The sequence below is a fragment of the Pieris napi genome, chromosome 16, assembly GCF_905475465.1.
Source record: "Pieris napi chromosome 16, ilPieNapi1.2, whole genome shotgun sequence".
NCBI classification, from domain to species: Eukaryota; Metazoa; Arthropoda; class Insecta; order Lepidoptera; family Pieridae; genus Pieris; species Pieris napi.
This window is the reverse complement of record NC_062249.1, coordinates 10,720,502-10,746,763: the sequence shown is the minus strand read 5'-3', so window position 1 is coordinate 10,746,763 and position 26,262 is coordinate 10,720,502. Positions and strand designations below refer to the sequence as shown.

Here is a 26,262-nt window from a genome sequence, read left to right as displayed (position 1 = left end):
TTGTCCAGAAGTTCTAGGCTTATATTTAGTATTTTCCCTCACCTGACAAATCTATAAGTGCAATAAACCTAAACCTTTATTTATTTTAACATCATATATTCCACAAAACTTGAGACATAAAATGGCGGATCTGGCATGTTTATATCTTTCGTCAAATGCAATAATGCGATATAAATCTTTCTCTTCTATAATGTGTATAGCTGTAGCTGTAAGATTACTTTTAAGTAAATAATCAAACAAAGAAAGACACCAACTTATATTAGCTAGGGTCCTGGCGAGCATTTAAGTATATGATTTGCTCGTATTTCGTATTGATGGGAATTAAAGTTCGGATCAATAAAACATAATTTTCTTAATGTATTAAGGTCGTAATGCGTTTCTAGCAGCAGCCTTTCTGCAGCCTTAAAGGAAGACACGAGCAAATGAGTACCTATACGGTCTGTTTTTTTTTTACATTTTTAAGGGGGTGTCAATTGACAACGGACCGCTACCATGGTGGCAGATGTGGTCCATAATATTCCTTATCATATAAATATCGCTATTAAAAAAGTCTGCCACACGAGTAAACCATATATTTAGAAATTTTGCAAATAAATATCTATTGCGTATTAGACCAGAAGAAAAACGGAATTAGTACCATTTTTATCATCATAACGTGACAAGAATAAAGTTGAATAAAAAGTTCTGAAGATTCAAGTTTATTTATAAGCATCACTCATTCAAATTTTCTTGATGAGAATTCATCAGAATCAAGAATGATTGAATCATTCAAAATATGAAATTAACTGTGTTTTGTAATTATATATAATAGATTTTTGACAAGTTTATGATACTTTGATACATAACACTTTGTAAATTATAGGGTAGAATAAAACATCAGATTTTAAAATTAATTTAATACCAACATAAATTGAGAAACTAAATATTTATAAGTAGGTGATACAAAAATACGAAGACGTAATTCTAATCCGAGAATTCCAATTGATTTTCAATACATAACAAGGAAATGCACGTACATAGCGATTTCTGATAATACCAAATGTAAGTATAATAAATCAGTGGCGCTACCACCTTTTACGTCTCAGATATCTGTATCTGTTTCAAGATCATTTGTCAATCTAATAGTCACAGTAGTACACCCGCCGTCGACTTTTGGGTCTAAGGCAAGCCTCACGATGTTTTCCTTCACCGTTCGAGCGAATGTTTAATGCGCACATAGAAAGTCTATTGGTGCACAGGGGATCGAACCTACGACCTCAGGGATGAAAGTCGTACGTTTAATATAACCATTATAAAAATTATCCTATAATGCCATCTCCTTACGCAGGTTGGTTATCAGCATGGCTACTTTGGATGCCGCGCATCTTAACAACGACGCGGCGCTTTGACCAAATCATTGCATTAGATTCTGATTAACAAGAGTAAGAATAGGACAATTGTAAAAACAAGCATCCCATTCTTCTACACTAGAAATATTTTTTGTATATTTGAAATAGATTAACACAACACCTACTGAAATAATTTAAAAATATCTTTCACATAACTAAAGCTACTCTATTTGCTAGTGTCATAAAAACATTGACGCAACATAAATACCAACACGACAAAATAAATCCTATTAATATCTATATATTCATTTAGGCATATTAATTATTTGTGCATAATCGAAGTAAAACCTGTGTTTTACTTTAAAAAACGAAAACTAATTTTCTAGCAACAATTTTAGGGTCGATTACATTAAAGGGAGCGTACAAGTATAACGTAACGTAACGCACTTTGAATATTTTCGAGCCCCCCCCCCCATGTAACGCACGGTAACGTTTTTCTATATTCCCCCTAGTAAAACGTTACGTGACCAAATGCGTGAAAGCATAAAATAATGTGATGTAACGCGTATTTAAGAACGTACCAACCACCCCGGTACGTAATACTTGAACGCTCTCTAATTCCCTTTTATAAATTCATATTGAATAATTCAATCATAATAGGTTGTGCGATACAATTGTTAAATTTTATAATTGCTTTAACATAAAGTCGGAATAGATTTAAAGTGCAAAACTTTCCAACGCACCTTTATATTCGTGGCACATTTTTATCTATTCCTCTGACCCATTTAATTAAAAAAAAAGGAAAAATACCTATGACCTTTTTGGTTCAGAATATATACCACTCTCACAATTGCAACAACAAAATGGACGGCTACAGTACAACGAAGAACGCGTCTAATTCTCTTTGGCAAGGTAAAGGCTGAATCACTACCAGCCCATAGTAGCCGATTTTCAAAGTAAATAATAAGCTTACTTATTATTACTTAGTTCACAGCCTATGTTCATTACCTACTTAAATTATTGGTGTACTTTTGCTAAAGATAATCTATAACTATGATATATCTATGGGGATTCTATTGCTGTAAGTATTGTATGTTAAATTACTGCCACAAATGTCAGATAAACAAATTTAAAAGACACGCATTTAATAATAAATATAAATTACTCCTAATTTGTATTACCTAAGTATTCAGAGTCACACGAATAACGTAACACAATCATGTGTAGGCTATTAGATAGTATGAAAAATAAAGTGTTAGAGTTATCTGTAAAAACATTGCTTTAAAAAGGGTTATGAAGTAATCGCAGAATAATAAAGAACACGTAGAAAACTTGATGTTCGTTTACGTATTTACAAGTTATAACGTACCATGTTATAGTCTGTTGCGACGCCATCTTGCCGACAGACGCGTTTTGGCGGGAATTAAAACTAACAATATGTATAGGTTTTATAGTCACTAGTTAAAAATCTTAAATCGTTTTTAAAACCTTGTAATATTTGACAAATTGAAACTGTATAGAAAAAAACACGCGGGGTCACAAAGTACTTTTGCAAAATGATCTTTGCAAGATTTAGCGGGAAAATTAGCATTTTTACGCATCGAATTTACACTTTTCTAATAATCTGCTGCCTATCACCCACACACTGAGCTAAATTTTTAACTACTTATTATATAATTGTCATTATTAAACGCGGTTTAATCCGCAACATTCTTAGTTGACAATTGACACACGAGGAAAATTTCTTACTGTTTTGACACTTATTTGTTTTAAATCATTTGCTAAGGCACTTTTCTTGCCAACTGTACTTTTTATAGAATTATACGTATCTATGAAAAAGTACCAGTACCACGGTAAGTCCACTATTTAAAAATATTAGACACACATTGAGTTTTGTTCACAGATTACTAAATAAAAATTACAGCAGAAAAAATCATACAGTAATAAATAAAAACATTCCTTCATTTTTTGAACTTTGTTTTAGAGTTTACTGTCATCTTCGACAAACTACTGTATTCTCTTCTTTACAGTAAATTTACTACAACCTAAAGACTAAAGAATTTTATCAATACAATTTCATTGATGGTCAAAATTTTAACCAATGTTACTGTTGACTACCAACTTTTAGTTTCTCAGATACAAAATCATTTAACTATAATTTCTTTAAGAACGCCACGTCTGCCTTACCCCTCAACACTACGCCTGCACCTAATTTGACCCGTTAGTAATTTACCGCGAGTCCTAACACTGTTTGTCACGTCCAATCCGTGGCAAGACAAGTAAATACTAGCGATATGTCATTCTCTTCCACTCTAAACTTCTATAGCGAAAAGAGATGTAAATGTACTCCCCAACCCGTAACAGCGGACCAATTCGGAAAGCGCGACAACAGCTGCGCATGCGCTTCACTATGTTTCGACTCACCGGACATACTGTGCCCCGCCACAGATACATCTACCCATTTCGAGCCGTTAACGTGAGACTCGATTCGACATAACAGTTCCCACGGGGCTGGAGTCAGAGCGTCGTGGAGGGACAGGAAGTAGGTCTGCCTGTTATTCCATTCGGGACCTGGCTGGGGGATTATTCTAAACTCCCCAGTCTGACACCACGAGATAAATCCGGTGACAGGCGATAAAATTACGACTATATGGTTGGGGCCGTGCAGTTTAAGTTTTAAATCGCGGGTCGGTCCCTCGCCTATAACTTCGGCACTGGCGTTGAGTGACGTTTTAGGTTCCTCCAGAGCTGGAAGTTCATGGCCGCGGGCCACCAGGGATATGACGGGGAGGTAGTACGGGGCCCCGCAGTAGAGTTTGTCGGAACAGGCGGCGGGCGCGTTCGCCACTTCGGGCACGTGCGCGTATACCGATTGCGGCGTGTTCGCGTCCAACGCGGGAAGCCAATACAATAACGTGTCTCTGGGCGTCTGTGAGTGTTCCGTTCGTCGTGTGTGGAACACCATGAAGCGTTGCGGTCGTGCTTCGCTGTATGGAAATCCAAGTGGAGTACAAAGTACAAGTACGACCGTGCATAAGGTGACCGCCCAGCCAAGTCGTATCTGTAATCAATTAATAAGTTTTATTGATATTGTAATTTTAATTAATTATTTCATAGTTAAATATTTGAAAATTGTTACCTAGGTACCCCCTTATATACGTTATCGCTATAAAAAGCGTTAGCGTTTAAAAACGCTTTTTATCGCGCTTCTAACAAGACTGTGATTGTAACAATAATATTTCTGAAGGCAGTTTTTTCCGCGCACTACCACTATGTGAACCAGCTGCCCACTAAAGTATTTCTGAACCAATTCGACTTAGTGCCCTTCAAGAAAAGAGCATACCAATTCTTAAAAGGCCGGCAACGCACTAGCGAGCCTTCTGCACACTTGCATATTTGATTTTGATTGTTAAAATTTTTGTTTTTTTCAGTGTATATACTCACTCCACTGTACTGAAAATCAGTGTTGCTGGTGACAACGACTTAAGGCTGATTTGGGGCCTTGTTTGATTAGTGATCACGTGTTTATACAACTTTATGTGTGCTGTAGTTAATAAATAAACGTGTTCTCTTAAATCTTTCTAAAAAGTTTTAGTTACTATAGGCTTATGATATGATTTGTTGGTAAGACCGTTTTAAACGTTGTTTTATTAGTGATGACTAATTAGTCATCAGTAATAAACAACGACAAAGGATTTTTTTATCGCTGATACATATTATTAAATGTTTAATAATATTAACAATTACCAGTTTTTGCGGCTGTTTAGCAGCAACTACGAGCGGCAGCATCCAACTGAACAACGTCAGCGTGAGCGCACCAACCAGTACTGCCATTATCACCTAGGAAAAATCTCTTTTTAGTTTAAATCACTATTATTATCATTTATAAGAAGGCACAGAAGGCCGATTACTTCACCGATTGAATAGATAATTATCAAATCAATCACTTTAATAGTTCAATTCAGACAAAAATAATACTGTATGTATTGCGCACCGGCAAATGAGTGGTTTCACGGTGATTTGGTATACGTAAAATATACCTAAATTAAAATTGAAAAATGAATAGAAGAGCTGTGTTGGCCTAGTGGCTTCAGCGTGCGACTCTCATCCCTGAGGTCGTAAGTTCGATCCCGGCTTGCACCAATGGACCGGCTTTCTATGTACACATTTAACATTCGTTCGAACGGTGAAGAAAAACATCGTGAGGGAACCGACTTTAAGACTCAAAAAACTGCGTGTGTCAGGCACAGAAGGCTGATCACCTACCTGCCTATTAGATTGACAAATGATCATGAATTATATACAGAAATCTGAAGCGCAGACCTAAAAATCTGATTTATTTTTTGATAGAAGAGAAGAATGTTAAACATGAATTTACAGATTTAAATTTAAAAAAAATTGCATCAATTTTTTTTATGGCTGTGCAAAAAAAGAAGCGTCGTAGGATTCGAGGACTTTACAATGAAAAATTAAATTAATTTGTTATGTTGGCAACACTCTTACGTCATTATAGTCCGCCAGCAATCGTAATACGTAACATGAACAATCTTGTATATCATTTTTGTGAAAAAATTAAATGACGCGCTCTTTCTGCACAAACTCTAGAACTCGCGTAAGCAAAAGTTTAAAAAAATTACATCTGGTGGTAGAGGAGAAGTCCCAGCGCGTCCCATGACCGGCACAAACATATTGAGTGACGCCACGGCCAGGTATGCGGTCTGTAGCGCGGGCAATGCAGCGGCGAACGCCCCACACACCACTCGCGGAGCTCCTTGTACGCCAAGGAGTACGCAAATGACGTCCGCGCCCGCTGGTAACGTCCACAGAAATACTACGAAGGCGCTGCGCAATCCTCTGTAATATTTTAATGTTATGATTTGAATAAGCATTATATATAGGTAATGATTAAATTAGTTCCATTCTTTAAGACCTTCTAAAAATATGTAGATTAAATAGTTTTAGATATTGTCTGCTGTGCGCTGGTCATTCTGCCAGAGACCACACCATAAGGCAAATTTTTTGAAATATTTATGTTTACCATAATTGTCATATATGTTAAAAGGTAGCTTGTAACATATACTGTAAATATAGCATTATGTATGATGTTGTCAGTTTTAATGAATAAATATCGCAATGGTTTCCATATTATATCCAACGTTATCGCGATGGTGGAATGATAAATGAAACGTAAATGTAGGCACCACTAGCCGCAAGTATAAAAGGAGCAATGTTGTTCAATAATAAAATACTTGAAAAGAAAGGAAAAGAACTTTATTATACACAATATACATTCTGTATATTGTATATTTACACACACTAGGATTCCCTGTGTTGTGGGCAGCCAGTCTCTTCCTTTTAACATATAAACTGTATTTAACTTTATGTTTTTTACACAACACAGATGTATATTTAAACAATTATTGGACACTAAGATCATCAATCGTCAAATCAGATCAACATTTTCTGTTTAGTATGTGTATGTAGTGTGAGTTTTGAAATGTTAGTGATACTTTTGTTTTTAAGGAAGTGCAGGTTAAAGATGAATGGATCTGGGAAGGAGAAAAAGCGTTGGGCAAAGAAAGCGTGTTTTTTGGTTGATTATATATAGATTTGCGTTGTGTGACTTACAAAGAAGCTCCAGCTGCGAGTAAGATAGCGGCTGCGAGGCATAGCGCGTCATGCCAAGCCCGTAGCGTCCATTCCCCACGTGCTATTGTGGCCACGCCCCCGCCCCTTTGCGCTTTGCCCCACGTCAGACGGGCATCCCACCACGATGCTACCACGGCTGTAAACACCCTTATATAGTATATGTCTTGCTATCCAAATGGATAAGTCAAATAATTAGCCTCCTGTAAGACCGACCTTCAGGAGATACTCCTACAGATTAGGGTGTTCAACCTTTATAATTTTTAATATTTATAGACAAACTTGCAGTTAAAGTAATAAGCAACTTGTGTGAATCATCTCATTATTCAAAGTGACGATAGTGTGTCTTTTCATAAAAAAAAATCACCATAGATGATAGAAAGATTATAAAAATCTAAATTGTAGTGTATAAGTATGTCTATTGTCTATGTATGTAAAAGTTCCACGTGAAACCTAGTTTTATTGATATTTAATCTATGCTTTATATAATAAATGGGCAGTCATACTCGAGATCTTATTGTTTTAATACGTATCCAAATACCTCCCGTACTAGCTAGACAAAAAAAAATCATTTTTCGTGTATTTGTATTTTTATAAAAAATGCAGGGCAGGAAGCTCATCTGATGTTAAATGACACCGCCGCCCATGAACACTCACATTACCACTCGCAAGTGCGTTGCCGGCCTTTTAAGAATTGGTACGATCTTTTCTCAAAGGTCCCTAGGTCGAGTTGAACTATGGTAGAGCTGAATTAAGTAATTCTTTTTTGGGAAAAGGGATACTCTTCATAATTAAAATCCCAGAGGCTCTTTTATCTCTGACTTTTAATAAACTTAAGAAATGTATTAACGAAAAGCTGTGTGTAAAAAGGCTTACTATAAAGTTATCGATTATCTAGTTGATAAAAGGGCCTAGGACTAGTGCTAGACAGGCTACTTCTAATTAATTTGCGATATTTATTTTAAAATAAGTGTTGTTTGATGATTTGCTATTTTAAAAGAGTACCGAGAGTTTTTTACGTCGGCTTTTTCTCTCGGCCTACATCCTCTGTCTTCTTTGCCGATGAGTAGGGATTAATAATTTAATGACGTGGAATAAGTGATACCTGTATCTTATGATCCATAATAAACATATTTTATTTTAATTACTATTCGAATACGATACCTGGAACAGAGTAGAGCGGTATCAAAAGCCAGGGCCGCGAATAAAACGCCAATCGGGCTCCACCGACATGTAACACCAGAGCAACCGCAATAGACGCAGCGAGGCCGCAACACTGCGCAAGCGTCACCGACAACAACGCACGTCCGACCACCCGCATCCACCGCATTCTCGGTATATACAGCTGCTTAGCCTGAGTGGCGCTTAAGTATAGCTTAAGCACAACTGTAGCCAAAGCTAAGATTGTGGCTACGAAGGCGGCAGGCGCCCGCGCAAGTATTACCACTCGCCCCACTACGTCGAAGTACACTGGTGCACGTGTACGTTCGGCAGCGGCCTCCAATCGCTCGTTACTGAGCAGACCTGCAGGATATTATTAATATTCAAATCAAAATCTATAAATAAAAAAGTGCGTGCGTACAAAGTACAAAAGTGAAACTTCTTTGGCAAACTAATTTTTAACTTTTGTTCATATTTATACAAATCTTTAGATTTCCGTCACTTAGAGAGAGGGAAAAATAAGGATATGTTAGGAATTTAATGAATTTAATTGTCATTAAAATATTAGGTCCTTACATATGAAATTGGCGTTTTGTATGGGAGGAACAAAAAGTCGAATATTTTTAAATATAATATATTTAATTAATCAAAGTATGAACCATTGTTTTCTACACTTTTGCCATCTCATAGGTAGTTCATTTATCCCTTTACTAAAAAAACCAGTCGGACGGGAATCAATAAAATCTGTAAAGGCGATTTGGACTGCCCCATCAGAGTTAAATTTTTTCCCTTGCAAGAAGTTGTCCAAATTTCGAAAAAAATGGTAATCTGTTGGAGCAAGGTCCGGGGAGTACGGAGGATGTCTTAGACATTCCAATTGAAGCTCTTCTAATTTGGTAGCCGTCTGTTGTGCAGTGTGTGGTCTAGCGTTGTCGTGAAGTAGCAGTGGCGTGGAGCGATTGACCAGAATAGGTTGTTTAGCCGCTAGCTTTTCCATCATGGTTTGCAATTGCTGACAATAGACATCAGCCGTAATAGTCTGGCCAGATTTGAGAAAACTGCAATGAACAATACCGGCACTAGTCCACCAAACTTACAAGTAATTTTTTTGGGGTTAATTTTCGCTTGGGGCAGGATTTGGCTGGCTGGCCAGGATCCAACCATTGCGCTGAGCGCTTACGATTATCGTAAAGAATCCATTTTTCATCACAGGTAATGATTCGGTTTAAAATACCTTCATTATTGTGCCGGTTCAGTAATGTAACGCAGCAGTCGACGTGCTTTTGCCGGTTTGCTTCAGTCAATTCGTGAGGTACCCATCTTTCAAGCTTTTTAATCTTCCCAACTTGCTTCAAGTGAATTAAAACAGTTTTATCACTAACACCGCAGCCTGCAGCTAACTCGGACGTGGTTTGCGATGGATCCGCTTCCTCAATAGCCTTCAATACTTCATTATCAACTTGGGTCTCAGGCCGTCCACGGGGCTTGTTCTGCAGGTCGAAATTTCCAGAACGAAAACGTTGGAACCAAAATCGAACTGTGTTTTCTTTTGCAACATGACCGCCATAAACATCATTCACCCTTCGAGTCGTTGCCGCGGCACTAGTGCCACGGCGGAACTCGTACTCGTAAATAATGCGATACTTTAAGTTTTCCATTTTGTAAAATGAGTGACGCAAACAGAAAAAAACAGAAGAAAAAAACAAATGAATGACGGTCATCGAAGCACAAATACAAGTGTAAATAGCTGTACAAATTTTAATTTGGAATTCTTAACCAAAGAGGAGATATTTGAGGTCAAAGTGGCCAAAACGTAAAACGCCAATTTCATATGTAAGGACCTAATATTAAAAGTGTCGAAAATTAATACAAATAATAAATTTAATTTTTTAAATTTATTTCTTCGATAAAAACACGTGGCATTTAATTTACAATCCGTCACTTGAGATTTCAATAAATTATTTTGCATAAAACATAAAATACTAACATTTCATGAATTCTTTACGAAATTTTAATTTTATAAATAGAATTTCTATAAGGTAATTCACCCTTCTCACTCTCTTTTAATAGCTCTCTCCCTTTTTTTTCGACAAAAACGCTCGTTCCGTTCCGTAATCTAATATATAAAATTCTCGTGTCACAATGTTCGTTCCCATACTCCTCCGAAACGGCACGACGGATTTATATGAAATTTTTTATACATTCAGTAAGTCAGTAAGTCTGAGAATCGGACAACATCTATTTTTCATCCCCCTTAATGTTAAGGGTGGTCCCACCCCTAAATCTACTTTTTGTTTTTATATTTTTATAATACAGCATACAAAAATATATACACCCTTAATTGTCACCCCTCTACTAACAACCCCTATTTTTTTATTATTATATTAGATAGTTATTTTTATTGAACTAAAAAGTTTCCTACAAATAATAAACATGGCAAAACGACGTTTGCCGGGTCAGCTAGTTATATATTAATTTTACCCTCATGCGCCTAAAGAAGTTTCTTCAAACTTCAAAAAATGCGACGAACAGAGATCGGACGCAATTCTATAATATAGTCCTCAGACATTTATTGCAATTCCAGTTTTTTTATGGAACAGGAGACTAGTCGGCGAGTCACTTTCAATAAAGTGCTAACAACCATAGGCACCTACGCGGGGCAGGTTGCGTGTGTGTTGCCGACCGAGGGAATGGTACGCTTCCGAATGTCCCTTAGTCGTATCAGTTCGGAAATACAGATATATGTCTTCAATTAATTAGTTATTAATATTTTAAATTGAATAAAATATCATCACTTCTATATTGTTCCATTACACAAAATAATTAGTAAAGAACGAAGTTATTTAAAACTAGAATAAAGTCACCGAATCCAATTGAGAAACATTTTACCGAAAGCAATATTTTTTTGTTTGTGTATTTTTTATTATGTCAGTTTTCTCAATTTAAAAAAATTGTTATTACTACTGTTATTAAACTGTGCTTAAATATCAGTTTTATAACTAACTTACTTAATAAATACTTGTAATAATTATGTGTTCGTCCCTTTACGTACCATGCGTGAGCGCAAGCACGTTGTCACCGGTGCGTTGTAAGGTGGCGAGTGGCACTTTATCCGCCGTATCAAGGCTCGTGTGGTACACATATCCATTGCTATTCCATGCCAGATCCACACCTGCAAATAAAAATATTAATATAAACGCTAATTTTAGTAAAAAAGCTGCTCCTCAGCACTCTGAACCTACGACCTCAGGGATGAGAGTCGCACGCTGAAGCCTTTAGGGACAGTTAATGACTAGTTTATTTAATATATACAACGAATACACATTCAATATTAAAACTAAAGAATTCAAACGCGTTATGTCTCACGACCATGCTACTTGCCTCGCCTATTATGTCAATGTCATTTAACACTAGCTCGTACGGTGAAGGAAACATCGTGAGAAAACCGTCATGCCTTAGACCCAAAAAGTCACATGTGTCAGGCATAGAAAGCTCACCTACTTGCCTATTAGTAATGATTAAAAAACAGACACAGAAATCTTCGGCCCAGACCTGGAAGGTAGTAGCGTAGTTTTTTTAATTAAATAAAGCGGTTTATATAGAAATATGGCGAGGGGGCCGATGGCTGGCCATGCGTCATACTCGTGAACGGGTGCTACTTGCGGTGACTGGTCGTACTTGAATTCGTGTATGCGGTGATGATATTTCGACTATGTGTTTGCGTGTTGTTCCCACGAGAATGTAAGTGCGTGCTCCTATTTGACCATGCCTCCTGCTGATAGAGGACAAGTCTTTGTTTTTAATTAATTGTATTATTATTAATTACTTAAGATGTCATGTGGAACATTATGTAATGGTTGCAGCTTCTTACAAACGTTGTGTAAAAAAAAATGGCGATTAAAAAAGTGGCGGAGAGTTTATTGCCAGTTCTTCTCTTCCGTTCTACGCTTTGATTTGAGAACTGGCACTAAATGTAAAGTTAGAAGCATTTCTACATTTTTTTTGACGTTCATATGTGTACATTGTGTTACCTATATGAATAAATGATTTTTGACTTTTGAAATGTAAATTCAGCTTACCGGATATGTTAGCGAAGTCTCGAAAGATTCGAAAATCAGTATCAGCGGGGATGAGTCCGCTCTCGAACATCTCCTGGGCTAGAGATGATGCAAACGGGTGCGGTACTGCGCCTGCGTATACCTATAATGCAAACATAAAAGGTCAAAATAACCAAGGGCGGCGTCGGCCTATGGTAAGGTAAAGATGGTAAAAGTATTAGTCAAAGTGCAAATAAAAATAAACCAATGCTCAACATGATCTAGACTGTACTCCAGAGAACCGTTCAGAAAGTGTTGTATAATAAATATGCGTTAAACAAGTTACTTTTTTTTATGGCTCTGGCACGGTTTGTGCATTAGCCAGCGTCAAGTATAAGATTTTTATAATTCGTGCTTTTTGCCTTAGAAATTCGACCATGTCCTCCATGTACGGTTTAGGCACTCGCCCGGTACCGCACAACCCTCCCAAAGGCCGAGAACAAATTTAAATTAAAACTTGCCCTCGAACCGGGAATCGAACCCGGTACCCCTCACCTAGCTGCCACTTAATAAGACCGCTAGGCTATGAGGCCCCTAACAAGTTACTTAAAGACCACAAATAAGCTGTATTATCAGTGGCGTAACTATACCATCTGGGGCCCAAGGCAAATATCTATCTATCAGTAAAAATCATCACGTTGTACACAGTTTAATGTTAATAAACTTCGAGAGTTTCAGCGTACTCAATTACACGCTGTGTATGTCCCACTAATGGCCATAGGCCTCCTCTCTTAGGCGAGAGGGAATTGTCTGCAGTCCCCACACTAGTCCAATGCGTATTGGAGACTTCACATTCATCCATAGAACATCTCTTGGTCAGGGGCCCTATTGGGTCGGGGGCCCGTGGCATTTTGCCAGCCCTGCCACCCTATTTTATACATTTTGACAAATACATTATCAGTCTCCCCCCCCCCACTTTAATGGCCATTGACTTTAGCATATATACGCAAATAACATTAGACGTTATATGCGTTAAGCAAGTTATTATATCTACATATAAACGAAAACACCAAAAGCGATCAAGCGTGCGTGTACGCGGACAAATTTATAAGTGCTTTCGTTACAAAGTGCATTTTGCTTCAAATTTAACACAAGAAATTCGTTACTAATTAATAATATCAGATATTGATAGATTTAAACGTTATAGCATTCATTTTACTGTGACCGTGTGTTTAAAAAAAAAAAGTGTGTGTGTACAAAGTACACATGGCAGAAGTGAAACTTCAGTGGCAAACTAATCTTGAAGTATTGTTCATATTTATACAAATCTAAAAGTTTAGATTTCCGATACTTAGAGGGACGGAAAAAGGAAGATATGTTAGGAATTTAATGAATTTAATTGTCATTAAAATATTAAGTGTCGAATAATAAATAATGTGACGGTAAATTTTTTTCCAACGCCGATAAAGAAGTTTGACTTCAAAAAGGAACATGGCGCGTAACGGAAAAACGTGACGCGTAACGAAAAAATGTTACGCTAAATTTTTTTCCAACTCCGATAAAGAAGTTTCCCTTCAAAAATATATGTAATATTAAATACATAAGATACACAATATCGCTAATGTTAACATGTAAAAATGTCAATAGTGTCGCAGTCAGCTTCCAACACTTGTTCATACAAGTGGTAAGTTATCAGTTCTTATTCATAGATATCTATAGAAAAAATGGCTATCAAAAACGTTCAAAGAATCTCGTAGCAGGGTTCTAATAAGCTACTACTAAAGATATGACGATGATAACATGCAAACGTGAGGTGAGATGCGTCGTGCGTGATTACGTACAGGGGAGTACCTCGAGCATCCAGGGGTCATTCGGACCCGCCTGGAACAGAACTTCACGACCACCCGCGCCACAGGCTTCAATATTGATAAAGGCCCGCAAAGATTTCGCCCACCGGTGCGTAGTTACAAAGGCGTGGGATGCCTGCATTATATTTTCTTCGGCCCCGTTGAGTAGACCGACTACGTCATGGCGTAGCGGATGTGGTGAGGCGGCTAGGGCTCTAAGTGTTTCTAGTACCACAGCACATCCAGCGCCGTCGTCGCTGGCACCTGTAACCACATTGCAATCGAAGATTATGTAATGTATGAATAATGAATTTACTATGCGTCAAAAGGGGAGGACTTGGTTGTTTAGTACCTATTGGCTCATGAATCTGGGGTTTTCACACTTGTAAAACTGTTCCAAACATTGAAAAGTCCGTAATTGTTTAGTAGCTTTTTATTTGTCTTTATTGGAGAGCAGTGGCGTCTTAGTTCCTTTAGCGTGCGACTCTCATTCTTGAGATCGTAGGTTCGAACCCGGCTATGCACCAATGGACTTACATTCTATGTTCGCATTTAACATTAGCTCGAACGGTAGAGGAAAACGTGAATAAAAAGGCTTGCCTTAGACCCCAAAAATTCGACGGCGTGTCAGGCACAGGAGGTTGATCACCTTGTAGATCTTAGATGCAGAAATGAGGCCCAGACCCAATTGAAGACGACCGAACCCACAAAAGACCTTTCATATATTAATAGTTAACTAAACAAGCATTAAAATGACTGAATTGTACGAGTTGTTAGATGTTAAGCTAATGTAAGATTTATTTTAATCGGTGTCTCTGGGTACGGCTAGTAAACTATAGAAGCTTCAATTTAATAGTCAGTTTTATAAACAAACCCTATTTGTAGTTTTAAAGCTATTATATTACCGATAAGTAGATGTACGTGATAAAATTTTATGAATTAATAAAAATTAATGGCGCAAGGATTGTTAAACATGTACTTTAGCGAGCATTTTTACATGAAAATACAAGGAAACTAGTAAAACCGCGATATAAAAACACTATTACGTCATGAAACGAGTTTTTGATAATTTTTGTGCAAAGGTGCTAAATGATATCCCGACTACCGAGGCCAGAGTTCAAGAACGTTTTTATATAAAATTTATGTTAATAGTAATTATCATGTATCTTATAATTGATAGATTTTATTGTATTGATTATTATAATATTACTAGTACACCGGCCAAGCGTTGCTGTAGCTAAGGTTTTTGTTATATTACATAGTAGCAAACTATGAACAACAGTCATGGGGACCACCAAGCTTTTTTGGTGGTTATGCCATTAAATTGTAGCTTATGTGAAACGTTGGTACTTTCAACACAGCGCCATCTGTTAGAATTGTGACTATCAAATAATAAACAAATATTTTGCAATAAAATAATATTGCGGATATAAATTGAGATTTAAGCAATCCTACCTTTTAAGTTGGATCAAACTGCACACGGTGTGCAAATTTGATTGATATCGGTTCGGTAGTTTAGGAGTCCATAGCGGACAAACAACGTGACACGTAATTTATATATATTAAGATTATATTGATTATAAATAATGCATTATATATTATGTGGTGTGATAATAAATTAATAGAACGTCTATCATAGAAAATCTTTTATACTATAATAAGAAATCTTTATTAACCATCAATAACCAAATGATTTACGGGGTTAAAAAAAAATCAACGACTCCATTATTCGATCACCTACAATAAAACTCAGGTTTACTGAGTCCACATGGGTGGTTGTTAGTTGTGTATGAATCCAGTACAGGACAGACTTAAAAAACATAACATGAGATAAAAAATAAAGGACGACTCATTGGTCTAGTGGTTAGTACCCTTGACTGCGAATCCATAGGTTCCCCGGCTGAGACGAATATGTATTAATATGTCTATCTATCTATAATATGTAAGTATATCCGTTGCCTAGTACCCATAACACAAGCTTTACCAGCTTAGCATGGGACTAGGTCAATTGGTGTGAATTGTCTTTAAAAAAAGTGGATTTCAAAGTGTGAGGGGAGCGACTATGGTTATCCAGACCTAGCTCGTTTATCAGAATGCTCAATCTGGATATCGGTGAGTTTTGGCCAAAACGCGTGCTTAATATAGGACAAGTTATAACGAGAATAAAATTATTATTTTCTATGAATAGAGAATTATCTTTTAAATTCCGATTCAAGTAGTGTTAGTAAATTACTTATCATCAATGGAATCTGTAAATGGTTCGATTGGGGTCACTTTATCGTTACAAACGATTGATAAATTCTGAATTTGTGTCATTCACGATATCATGCAAGATTCCATACTCATACTAACAGACCTAAATATGTTAATTGATCATTATTTTGGTAGTATAAATACGATAAAACTGGACTGGTCTTGGACTCATTTTCTTTTCCTATCGAAAAAATCAAAAGGAGGTTATCGATTCGAAGTTAAGCCGGTTGCAGACCGAAAACTAAGCTATGCCAAGGTTAAACTAAGCTATGCCAAGCAAGCTAGGCTAAGCTAAGCTAGAAATAAATAGCGTGCACACCAACAGCTAAGCCAAAGCTCAGTCAGTGTGGCGAAGGATGTGCAAATGGTGTGCGGGGTAGCGGGAGGGGCTTAGCTTAGCTCGTGTAGCTGCGCATCGGCATACACAACTAACTTAGCTTCGCATATTTTAGTTAGCTCACATAGCTTAGTTCGCATAGTTTGCGGTCTGCACACAAGTATGGAAAACTGCGTCAGCTATGCGAGCTAAGCTAAACTAACTTAGCTTAGCTCTTGGTCTGCAACCCGTATTATTGTGGATCAAACTGATGGATCATCGAGGTGTTGTGGAGGAAGGATTGTACTGTTCCTCCACCCTAAAGGATTTTCAGTCTAACCTGTGAAGTTGTATTTAAAAAAAAATCCAAATCATTTATTCATATAGGTAACACAGTGTACTTATGAACGTAAAAAAAATATATATATATATATGAAATGCTTCTAAATTTACATTTACTGCCAGTTCTCAAATCATGGGCATTTTTCATAAGTATCCATTACATCTTAGACGCAAATACTAACTCGGACAACTCGAATTTTGGGTTCATCCAATACTAAAAGAGAGATACTTAGATAAAACACATACGCTATTTGAAATGTTCAAAAAGAGTTCCGAAAAGTTCTTCAACTATGTTCGGATAACCAAGAAACAATTCCTATATAGTATCTTTTCGTAAATATTTGAACTTTTTTTATTCCACCTTTGGCTTATATGTTTGTTATATGTACATAATTGATGTTAGCTGTTTCAAAGTCAAAGTCAAATCATTTATTTCAATTAGACCATCTAAAATGGCACTTTATAACGTCAAAAAAAAAATATAAAGAAGATTCTAGTTGCCCCTTCCAAAATGTAGTTTCATGTGGAGAAGAATGGGCAAGAAACTCCACACTTACTCTTTTAAAATAGGTTTACAATATTTTACAATGTTGGATTACGAATGAATATTAAGTATACATGCAATTTTGCGCGGGCCGGCTGAGAATGGGGAGATACCGGCACAAAAAAACGAAGCCGGTGAGTGGAAAAAACGGCCATTCAAATATACATACCTTTATAGTCACCTCTTACTACTACGAATTAAAAATAAAAATCTATTTTATTTGACCATGTTGAGAGAATTATGACTTCCATTGAGCAGTTAGTTACGGCGCGTGCGCATAACTGCTACAATAATACGATTAACTATTAATGGCCTTTAAGTCGTATTTTTATAGGTATGCAAATACTTTTTATCATTATGTAATAAGCGTATACGTTCGCCATACACTATAATCTGCGGTTTACAAGGAGTCTTCTTCAGTCGCACTCTCCATTTCTGAAGGTCCTGTTAGTGGCGCCGCACATCTTCGGCAAGCCTCTGCGCCTGGGTCTGTACTTGATCCGTCCAGCGAGTAGGGGATCTGCCACGGGGTCTGCCATCTGGTGCCCTCCACTCCCGATAAATTTTTCTAGACTTTCTGGATCTCTGCGTGTTACATTCAAACACATTCCGTAGTTAACATGTCTAAAAAATTCAAGATGCGTTGGTAACCAAGTGTCAAAGACCTTTTTTTACCTGTAACCGTCTTAGTATGGACACGTTTGTTTCCTTAGCTGTCCAGGGAATCCACCTCCAACACTCCAACTCCATGGAAATTGTATTCGTTTTTACAAAAAACTCCCAAGCGAAATTAGAGAATTGCCACTAAATAATATCAAAGCTCTCGTTAAAAGTAAATTAATCAATGAAGCTTTTTATAAATTTTACGAATATTTAAATGATCCTAATCCTTGGGATTGATTTGCTCCAGTTCAATCAATTTTTATGACTCAAAACTTAGCGATTAAAAAGAGTGGCGGAAAGTTTCTTGCCAGTTCTTCTTGCCCGCTCTACGCCCTTGATTTGCGAACTGGTAGTAAATGTAAATTTACAATTAATTTAACTTCTTTTCTGACGTTCATAAGTTTACTTGTTTACCTATATGAATAAAATTATTTTGAGTTTGAGTTTGAACACCACATTTCCAAAAAAATATTCAAGTACATCCCGTAGTTTGAAATGAATGAAATTGAAATTAAAGCACGTTCAACGAACTATTTAGCTTTATGGAGCAGCTAGAAGATTAAGATCTTTAGATATTTTGTGAACATAAAAACTAGAAAAAACTACTTAACTTTAAAAACTAAACATATTTCTAAAGCTGGCAGTTAGAAAAGGTCTTTCATTAGGATGCCTAAATGTGTCGTTAACTAATCGGGAATTAATGTTGCTAATTAAAAGTAAATAGATAATCCGTTACAAACAGTTTAAGGAACCAAATTCCTTCTCCAAAAACCAACATAGGAGTTCAGTTCTCTTTCGAATTCTTAGCGATTTTAACTGGATATATTCAGTAGTGGGCTGATCGGTTTTAAGGAAAGCATTGATAAGGCCCATATCGAACCTAATCCGATGTTTTGCTGGTAATTTCTTTTTTGTGCTTAACAAAAATTTCTGGTATTTTTATTTTATGATGTATATATTTTAGATAAAAGAGTTTTATGTGGTAAACTTTACTAAATAAATCAAAGACTAAGCCGCGTCTAAGTTAATAAAAACAAAACAAAAGTTTTTTTTGTTAGATTTATAAATATAAACAAATAAAAGATTGCGATTCTAAGACCTGTGGTATTGGGTTCGAACCCCGGCATTGCACCTTGTTAAGCAAAAAATCGTAAGGAATTATTATTCAAAAATGGAAATGAAAGTCGATCGTATTTTGATAAAAAATTGAAATAGATTTAGACATTTTGACGCTCATAAAGTATTATAAATAGTTGTTATTTGAGTAAACACTTAAAATATATATGTACAATGTACATATATTGCACAATTTATATATTCTTGTATGGTGTTGGGACATAAATAGTTTACGACCAATAAAAACATTACACCTGAACTTTGAACAGCGATAATTAACAAATATAAATGCAATAAAAAAATTAATTTACGTGAAAAATATTCTAAATAATTCCGTAGTTCTCTGACGAGTTTTTTCGTATTTAATCATTATTAATATCTCTTACCCTTTTAAGTTTAAATACTCAATAAGTAACGAATGTATATGTTATATATGAATAAATAAGAATATATTTTATGAGATAAATCGAACAATACTTATTATCAAGGCAAACTGAAATTCTGATAGTAATTAGCTCACCGATGTCCAGATTAAGCATTCTTATAAACGAGCTAGGTCTGGATATACATAGTTGCTCACCTCACAGTATAAAATGGATTTTTGTTTAGTTTTTTGTAATTAGAATTTTTTCTTTGATAAGTAATTGTTTTGTTTTGTAATGTTTGTTTTGTTTAATAATCTCTTTATGATCTCTATATGTATGTCATGTTTGCCTATAAGTGCTTGTCACATTAAAAATTGTATTTTGTGTTTGTTTTTACCAATGTCTCAGTGTGCCAAGCGTTGGCAAGCTTTTTCTCAATAAAAAAATAAAAAAAATAAACACATTTAAAAAATACGAGAGACAGCAAAAGGTAAGTTTAAAACTTACCTGGACTATCAGGTACTGTGTCATAGTGACAATTGAGCAACAGGGCGCTCCGACGGGTGGATCGGCTTTCGGCCCCGGCCCCTCGTACGCGGATCACCACGCTTTGGACGTCCCGGTATATGTTGCTCATACCTGTTAATTGTATTTCGTTTCATTTGATGTTTTAAATATTAAGCTCAGTCTTTAAACACTTAAATGAAACCCAACAATAGGAACATCATATTTGTATAGTAATTGTTTTAATTCATAAATAAAACTCCATTCTATACATACGAATAAATAACGAAATCTGCTGCCATTGTTTCGGATTCAATAATATCGTTATTAATATGTATTTTATTAATGACAATTATTCCGATCTTTGTCTTAGTTTTATATTTGTTAAGTTATGTTTATTTTCTGAGTTGTTATGTTCCTCTGTGCATACTTGTTTCGTGCACACGCGTTTTTTACGTTTATTTTTGTAGTTTTATCGCTGTGTATTGTAAGTTAGCTTTATAAACACTGAGAAGTGGGAAATAGTTTACCATCAATGAAAGTAAGTGAAAAGGCACCACTAGCCCTGAATACATCAAACTCAACACGATTATGTGCTGACGCAGCAGCCTGAATCCCACGAGCAGCATTGACCAGCACTTTAACAGCTGCTACCTCATTCTCATAACTGCCTGCTACCTGCAAATAACAGACCAGTTAATTCTCTGAGCCTTTTAAATCTATGATTGCGTATGATGTTATGAAACTGGAATTCTACTTAGAACTTCACAATATGAAACAAACTGAACTGTAAAGGATTTTTTATATTTATTGATAAATAAACATTGTTAAAACATTTACATGAAAGATCTGCATGATTTCTTGCATTATTATTTTAATATTTACCCTTGGTCCAATGGATGTGAGATTGACCAGATGCTCATATGCAATCTCAGCTATGAAGCGGTCTTTTGGTGCAGACCGGTCAAGTGGTGTAGGTAGGGATTGATCACACACTGCAGCTACCAATACTGCGACACACGAACATAGTGCTGCCAGCACAACCCATCTTGTTTTTACACTTCCCGCTTGCCATACATTCTCTTTAACCACTTCTGCATCCATCTATATAACATTACATTCATGTATATCATGCTTTGAAAACACACATAAGATATAAACATTTAAATCGTTTTAGTTACAAATAGCTTGGTATAATTTCCAGTTATAAAATAAAAAATATTTAATGGAATTTAACAGTATTAACCAAGAAAAATAAGTACAAGGTTCAGATTTAAAACAGAAATACATTTTTAATCAAGGCAAAAAATTCAAAGCAGTCTTAATTGTGCTAATTTGAAGCAGACAATTTTCACACATTTAATTCTTAAGATTTGATAATAATTTACTTACCTTGTATGTTTTTTTTATTCCTCCCTAAATCTGGAGCAATATAGATCGACTTACTAGTAAGCACCATACGGAAACCAACTTAGTAATAAATATATAAATTCGAAGAAATTATATTTAAAAATTAATTACTGGTACCAAAAATAGCCCTCTCCTCACAAAACCTTATTCCAAAGTGTTAACTGTTAATTGTTATGTCAGGCAGTGTTCACAACCTGAAGCCAGGCAGTTATCGTACCAGGGCCGTAAAATTATCGTATATGTGATCCATATACGATAAATTATCGTACAGTCAGGAAAATGGCTCAAAATACTTTAAAAAATCATATGAAACGTGAAAATAAAATGTTGCAAATGATTTATAGTTTAAATCTTGTAAACTTGTGTTTTTCAAATTGAAAAAAATTATAATAATTCAATCTCTTCCGTCAAAGGGGAACAAAAATACGCAATATTTTCTCGTTGAACAATATGGTGTTCGCTCTAAGTGATATACCTATTGTCCGTAAACATCGCATATTATTTTTATCACTTAAAATTCGTTAGGTATTAAAATGTTATCGAAGACTTCCAAATCTGCGTCACCATACAAATCGTGAATTTTTTGGCTGTGCATTCTGATGCGTTTTTGTGTTTGTACATTAACGCTTTGTTCATCTGCTGTAGTTGCCTTGTGACAGCATAAGTTCCTAATAGAAAAATAAGCCAATAGATGACACTGACACTAAAAACTGTAATTGTTATTGGGCTATCTGTGTAATCATCAAATTTTTTATCAGACTGGAAATTATCGTACAATCTGCGTACGATAGTCATGTACCATCGTACATCGTACGTAGCTATGAAATTATCGCAAATGTACGATAATTATCGTACGGTTGTGAACCCTGATGTCAGGTACTAGTCGTCAAACAGATATAGGAAAGCAAAATCAAGCTGTCAAGTCGTAGTCAAAATAATTTACACTGACAATTGCCACGACTGTAGGGGAGCCCCATGCTCCCCCCACTAAAATGGAAAACTTAACAAACTATTTTCGTAACGGTCCTCTTGCTGCTTTAGTAATTGCAAGTTTAGTAATCCGAGCTATTATTATGAATATTTTAGAAAGACAGCGGTATAATTTACGCTGATACGACTGGTCACTGGCAGCGTCATAGTCATCACGTCTGACGTTGACGTCAGATGAACGGAGAAACTTGTGTTGTGAACAAAACTTCAAAGTTCAAAACCTTTTTTAATCAAGACACTTAACACTATTGAGAAATATTTTTAAAATAGTATTTTTTAAAGAAATTATAGAATTAATTTGCAGTTTAAGTGGAACTTTTACATAAATATATGTTAACTTTGAACGATGTCGAAATGGATTGGTTGTGCAGTGTCGGTAAATTGTGGCGAGCCTCTTGGTTATTATCAGGGCACAATCCTTAAAGCGGATGCAAATACTATCACGCTTACAAAGGCCTTTAGGAATGGTTTCCCATACCCGAAATCACAAGTAACACTCAAGTAAGATTAGACAAAGAAAAGATTTTGCTTCTGCTATTAAGTTTGTTTAAAGGAACATTATTTTGACATCTGTCTTTTCTTTTATACTCATTATTTGTTTCAGAGCTGCTGATATAAAAGATTTAAAAATTATAGAAGAGGCAAAGGTAGAGCCACAAGAATTAAGTCATAGTACTGTTAGAGTCACTAAGGCCAATAAGAAAGGCCCTAGAGCTACTGTCTGTGAGAATTTACAGGCAAATTCTTCTAATACGGGTCTGTAATGACTTATTTAATTTTTTTATATAAAAATGACTAAATTGATTGAATTAATTAGATAAATTGATTTTTGGCAAATAAACTGAGACAAGGCTTTTCATTCAATTAGTGTGAGTTTTACTTAAGACTGTGTGAAAGAAAGTTCCCATATGTTAAAATGTTGTGTGTTTTTGACATATTATGTTTAATATTATTTGTAAATTTAAATGTAATTAATATCCTTTATTAAATTATTCTATTTAAATTCTTGAAAATCGGCTGAAGTTATTGGTAATTTTAATTTATTTATTCAATATATTTAATACTTGATAATCTTACAAATATTAGTGTCAATTTTGTATAGGAAACATATTGAATATAAGTCTACACATCAAGTCATGAACTTTATTCGTCTTTCATCTACTGTGTAGTATAATGGGTCTTTAAAAGAAATAAATTAGAAACTATATATTTAACTATAGTTTCTATGGTTTAGTTTTTTTGCTTTACAGGGATCCAACAAAACAACAATGCCTCCAATAAGACAACTACCAATCGGGGTGGTGCCACACCAGCACGTAGCAAACCTATAGATATTCAACCTAATAGAAACAAGAATAATACAAATGCTGGTAAGATATATTTATCTTGGAATTAAAACTATAAATCTTTTATACAACTCATGTGGATATCTATATGTACAGGTAGTTATAATTTGAGTTCAACTCCAAAGGCACGTGGTGGGGGTGGAAGTGGGGGAAGTATGGGAGGTGGCACAGAACGGGCTAGACGTCGTAATGAGGCATGTTTCGGGGATGCAGCTGACCCAGCCTTCGAAGATGATTTTGACTTCGAGGGCAACCTTGCACTGTTTGACAAGCAGGTCCTTATTTTTCATATTTTTGATCTTTTATAGATTACAGTTTTACTTTGTCTTGTGACCATATATTTAATGCTTATAGACTAAGTTTTATTAATGTTTGCGTCGCGAATTACGTTACAGGCGGTGAGTTGGGAAGTCCGAAGCGGAGCGGGAGGCGCTGCCCGTCCGGACGTAGTTGCTGACGCGGCCATGAGACACGACGAGAGCGTGCTGCCAGCTCCGCCCGCCGCTCGACCGGCCTTGCGTTTGCCGGCGCATCTTCAAGCTTCCCATGACTACACCACAGATGACGGTCGAACTATACCTGCAGCCACGCCGCGCGCCCGACAGATGCTTTGGGAGAGTCTCCTCCGTCTGCGCTTGCTCGATAGCGCGTTGCTGCTCATATCGCGGGCGGTGGCCGACTTTGCGTTGCGTTTGTGTGGTGGTGGAAGGCGTCTGGAGGCGCGGAACGCCCATCAAGTTCCCGTCGTTGTGGTGGCGGCCGGTACCCACCTGGGTGGGGCAGCCGGCGTGTTGACTGCGCGGTTATTACTCTCGCACGGAGTCCGCGCCCATGTCGCTTTAAGTGGCGAGGGCGCCGAGTCGTGTGCGTTGCTCCAACGAGAGCTGACAGCGTTCGCCGCGGCGGGCGGGGCAGCCGCGTGGGGCACGGGTGGCGCCCCGGTGGCCGATCTGGTGGTACTGGCGCTATACGATCCTCTGGCGGATGCTGGCCGCGCGGGGCATTCAGAGGTATTGGGGTGGGTCCGCGCGCAGAGAGCCGCCGTGCTAGCGTTGGAGCCCCCGGCCGGTGGTTGGCCGGACACGCCCACTCGCGCCGCAGTCGTGGGCGGACTGCCAACGCCGTTGGACCCCTCGCTTGGCCGCGTCTTCCTCGCCAATATTGCCCCTCCACAGCAAATTTTTAAGGAGATGAACATCGAATACCGACCGCCGTTCGGTGCCGCTTCTCTACTGCCGCTGCATTGATTCACTTCTCATCGTTCAGATTGGGCGCTCACTAAAGTCGACCCCTGTAATTAATATAAATCAAATCTGAACGCTGTATTAAGAGATTAAAATATATTAATTTACGGAATATACATAATACGGGCGAATAAACTGAGACTATGGCATTTAATTGTGAAAGGTTATTTCTAAGCATTTATTTTAATTTCTTTATACTTATACCAGCTAGTTTCCGGGTCTTACAGCGAAATGACGACGATTTTTCGACGTTAACACGCCATTTATACTTAATAGTTGTGAACAGGAACTAGTCGGTGTAATTTTAAGTAGGTGTCATTTTATTCGTCTTTTTGTGTTTATGTAACTGCAGATTCTCGAAATATAATCTAATTTTGATATGAAATTTAATTTAATTAGAGATGCGTAACAATAAAATAAAAGTGGGCCCTGTGATAATTCAGATGAATAATAATTTTATATTTTTATGTAGATTGTGAATTTTGGAATGTGTGTCGACAGAGAAGTAAGTTATCTTGTGAATTAATGCATTTTGTTCATAATTATTAAACTTGTTGATGTAATTGTTTTTTATTGTCCCTGTAGAGATATTGGAAATAAAGAAAATTTCACAAATCCATCGATTTATTACCGAAAATAATATACATAGTTCCTCAAAAAGCGCTCACTTTGGACAACATCAAAGACAAAATTCCTTAATCTTACCCCTTCCCTTCAAATTAAAATAAATATCAGCTCCAGAGATGAGTAAACCACCGACATATCACGGGAAATACATCTGTGGCTCTTACTTTTGAACGATAACGTACAAAACAACTGATCTTGATACGAAATCTAAGTATTGCGAGTATCCACAAAATGGCGCTTAATCTTTGTCATGGTCTAATCTGTGACCGTTTTGTATTTAAAAGTAAATATTATAGGATTTTTGATAATTGACTATTTACAAGTTGTTTTACTTCATAACGTCATGTTAATACAGATTAAAACTTAAGATTTCGTTCTGTCGAATTGTCCATAATTGAACACAGACGTTTTTTACGTTAGCGTTTATACTTTGTCAAACTAATTCCAATTCGTATCTCAAGCCACAATCTCGTCTTGAGCGCTTCAGATACGTAGCTACATTTTTACAGATAATTTATTTGAC

The 26,262-nt window shown here is 36.5% G+C and overlaps 2 protein-coding genes across 2 annotated transcripts; one reads left to right on the top strand and one right to left on the bottom strand.

The window, feature by feature from the left end:
- Positions 1 to 1,204: 1,204 nt before the first annotated feature.
- On the bottom strand, positions 1,205 to 21,700 carry LOC125057047 (endoplasmic reticulum metallopeptidase 1-like). The gene is made up of 12 exons (XM_047660483.1): positions 21,515 to 21,700; positions 21,008 to 21,226; positions 20,653 to 20,800; positions 20,126 to 20,257; positions 14,024 to 14,283; positions 12,215 to 12,335; positions 11,188 to 11,307; positions 8,139 to 8,498; positions 6,957 to 7,113; positions 5,966 to 6,182; positions 5,076 to 5,168; positions 1,205 to 4,389 (listed from the first exon to the last, which is right to left on the bottom strand). Exons 2-12 carry the CDS (start codon positions 21,224 to 21,226, stop codon positions 3,649 to 3,651), a joined length of 2,568 nt encoding a protein of 855 aa, XP_047516439.1. The 5' UTR covers positions 21,515 to 21,700; the 3' UTR covers positions 1,205 to 3,648.
- Positions 21,701 to 22,582: 882 nt separating this feature from the next.
- Positions 22,583 to 25,675, top strand: LOC125057049 (enhancer of mRNA-decapping protein 3). The gene is made up of 5 exons (XM_047660484.1): positions 22,583 to 23,023; positions 23,127 to 23,278; positions 23,773 to 23,892; positions 23,965 to 24,143; positions 24,264 to 25,675. Exons 1-5 carry the CDS (start codon positions 22,869 to 22,871, stop codon positions 25,113 to 25,115), a joined length of 1,458 nt encoding a protein of 485 aa, XP_047516440.1. The 5' UTR covers positions 22,583 to 22,868; the 3' UTR covers positions 25,116 to 25,675.
- The last annotated feature ends 587 nt before the right edge of the window (positions 25,676 to 26,262 follow it).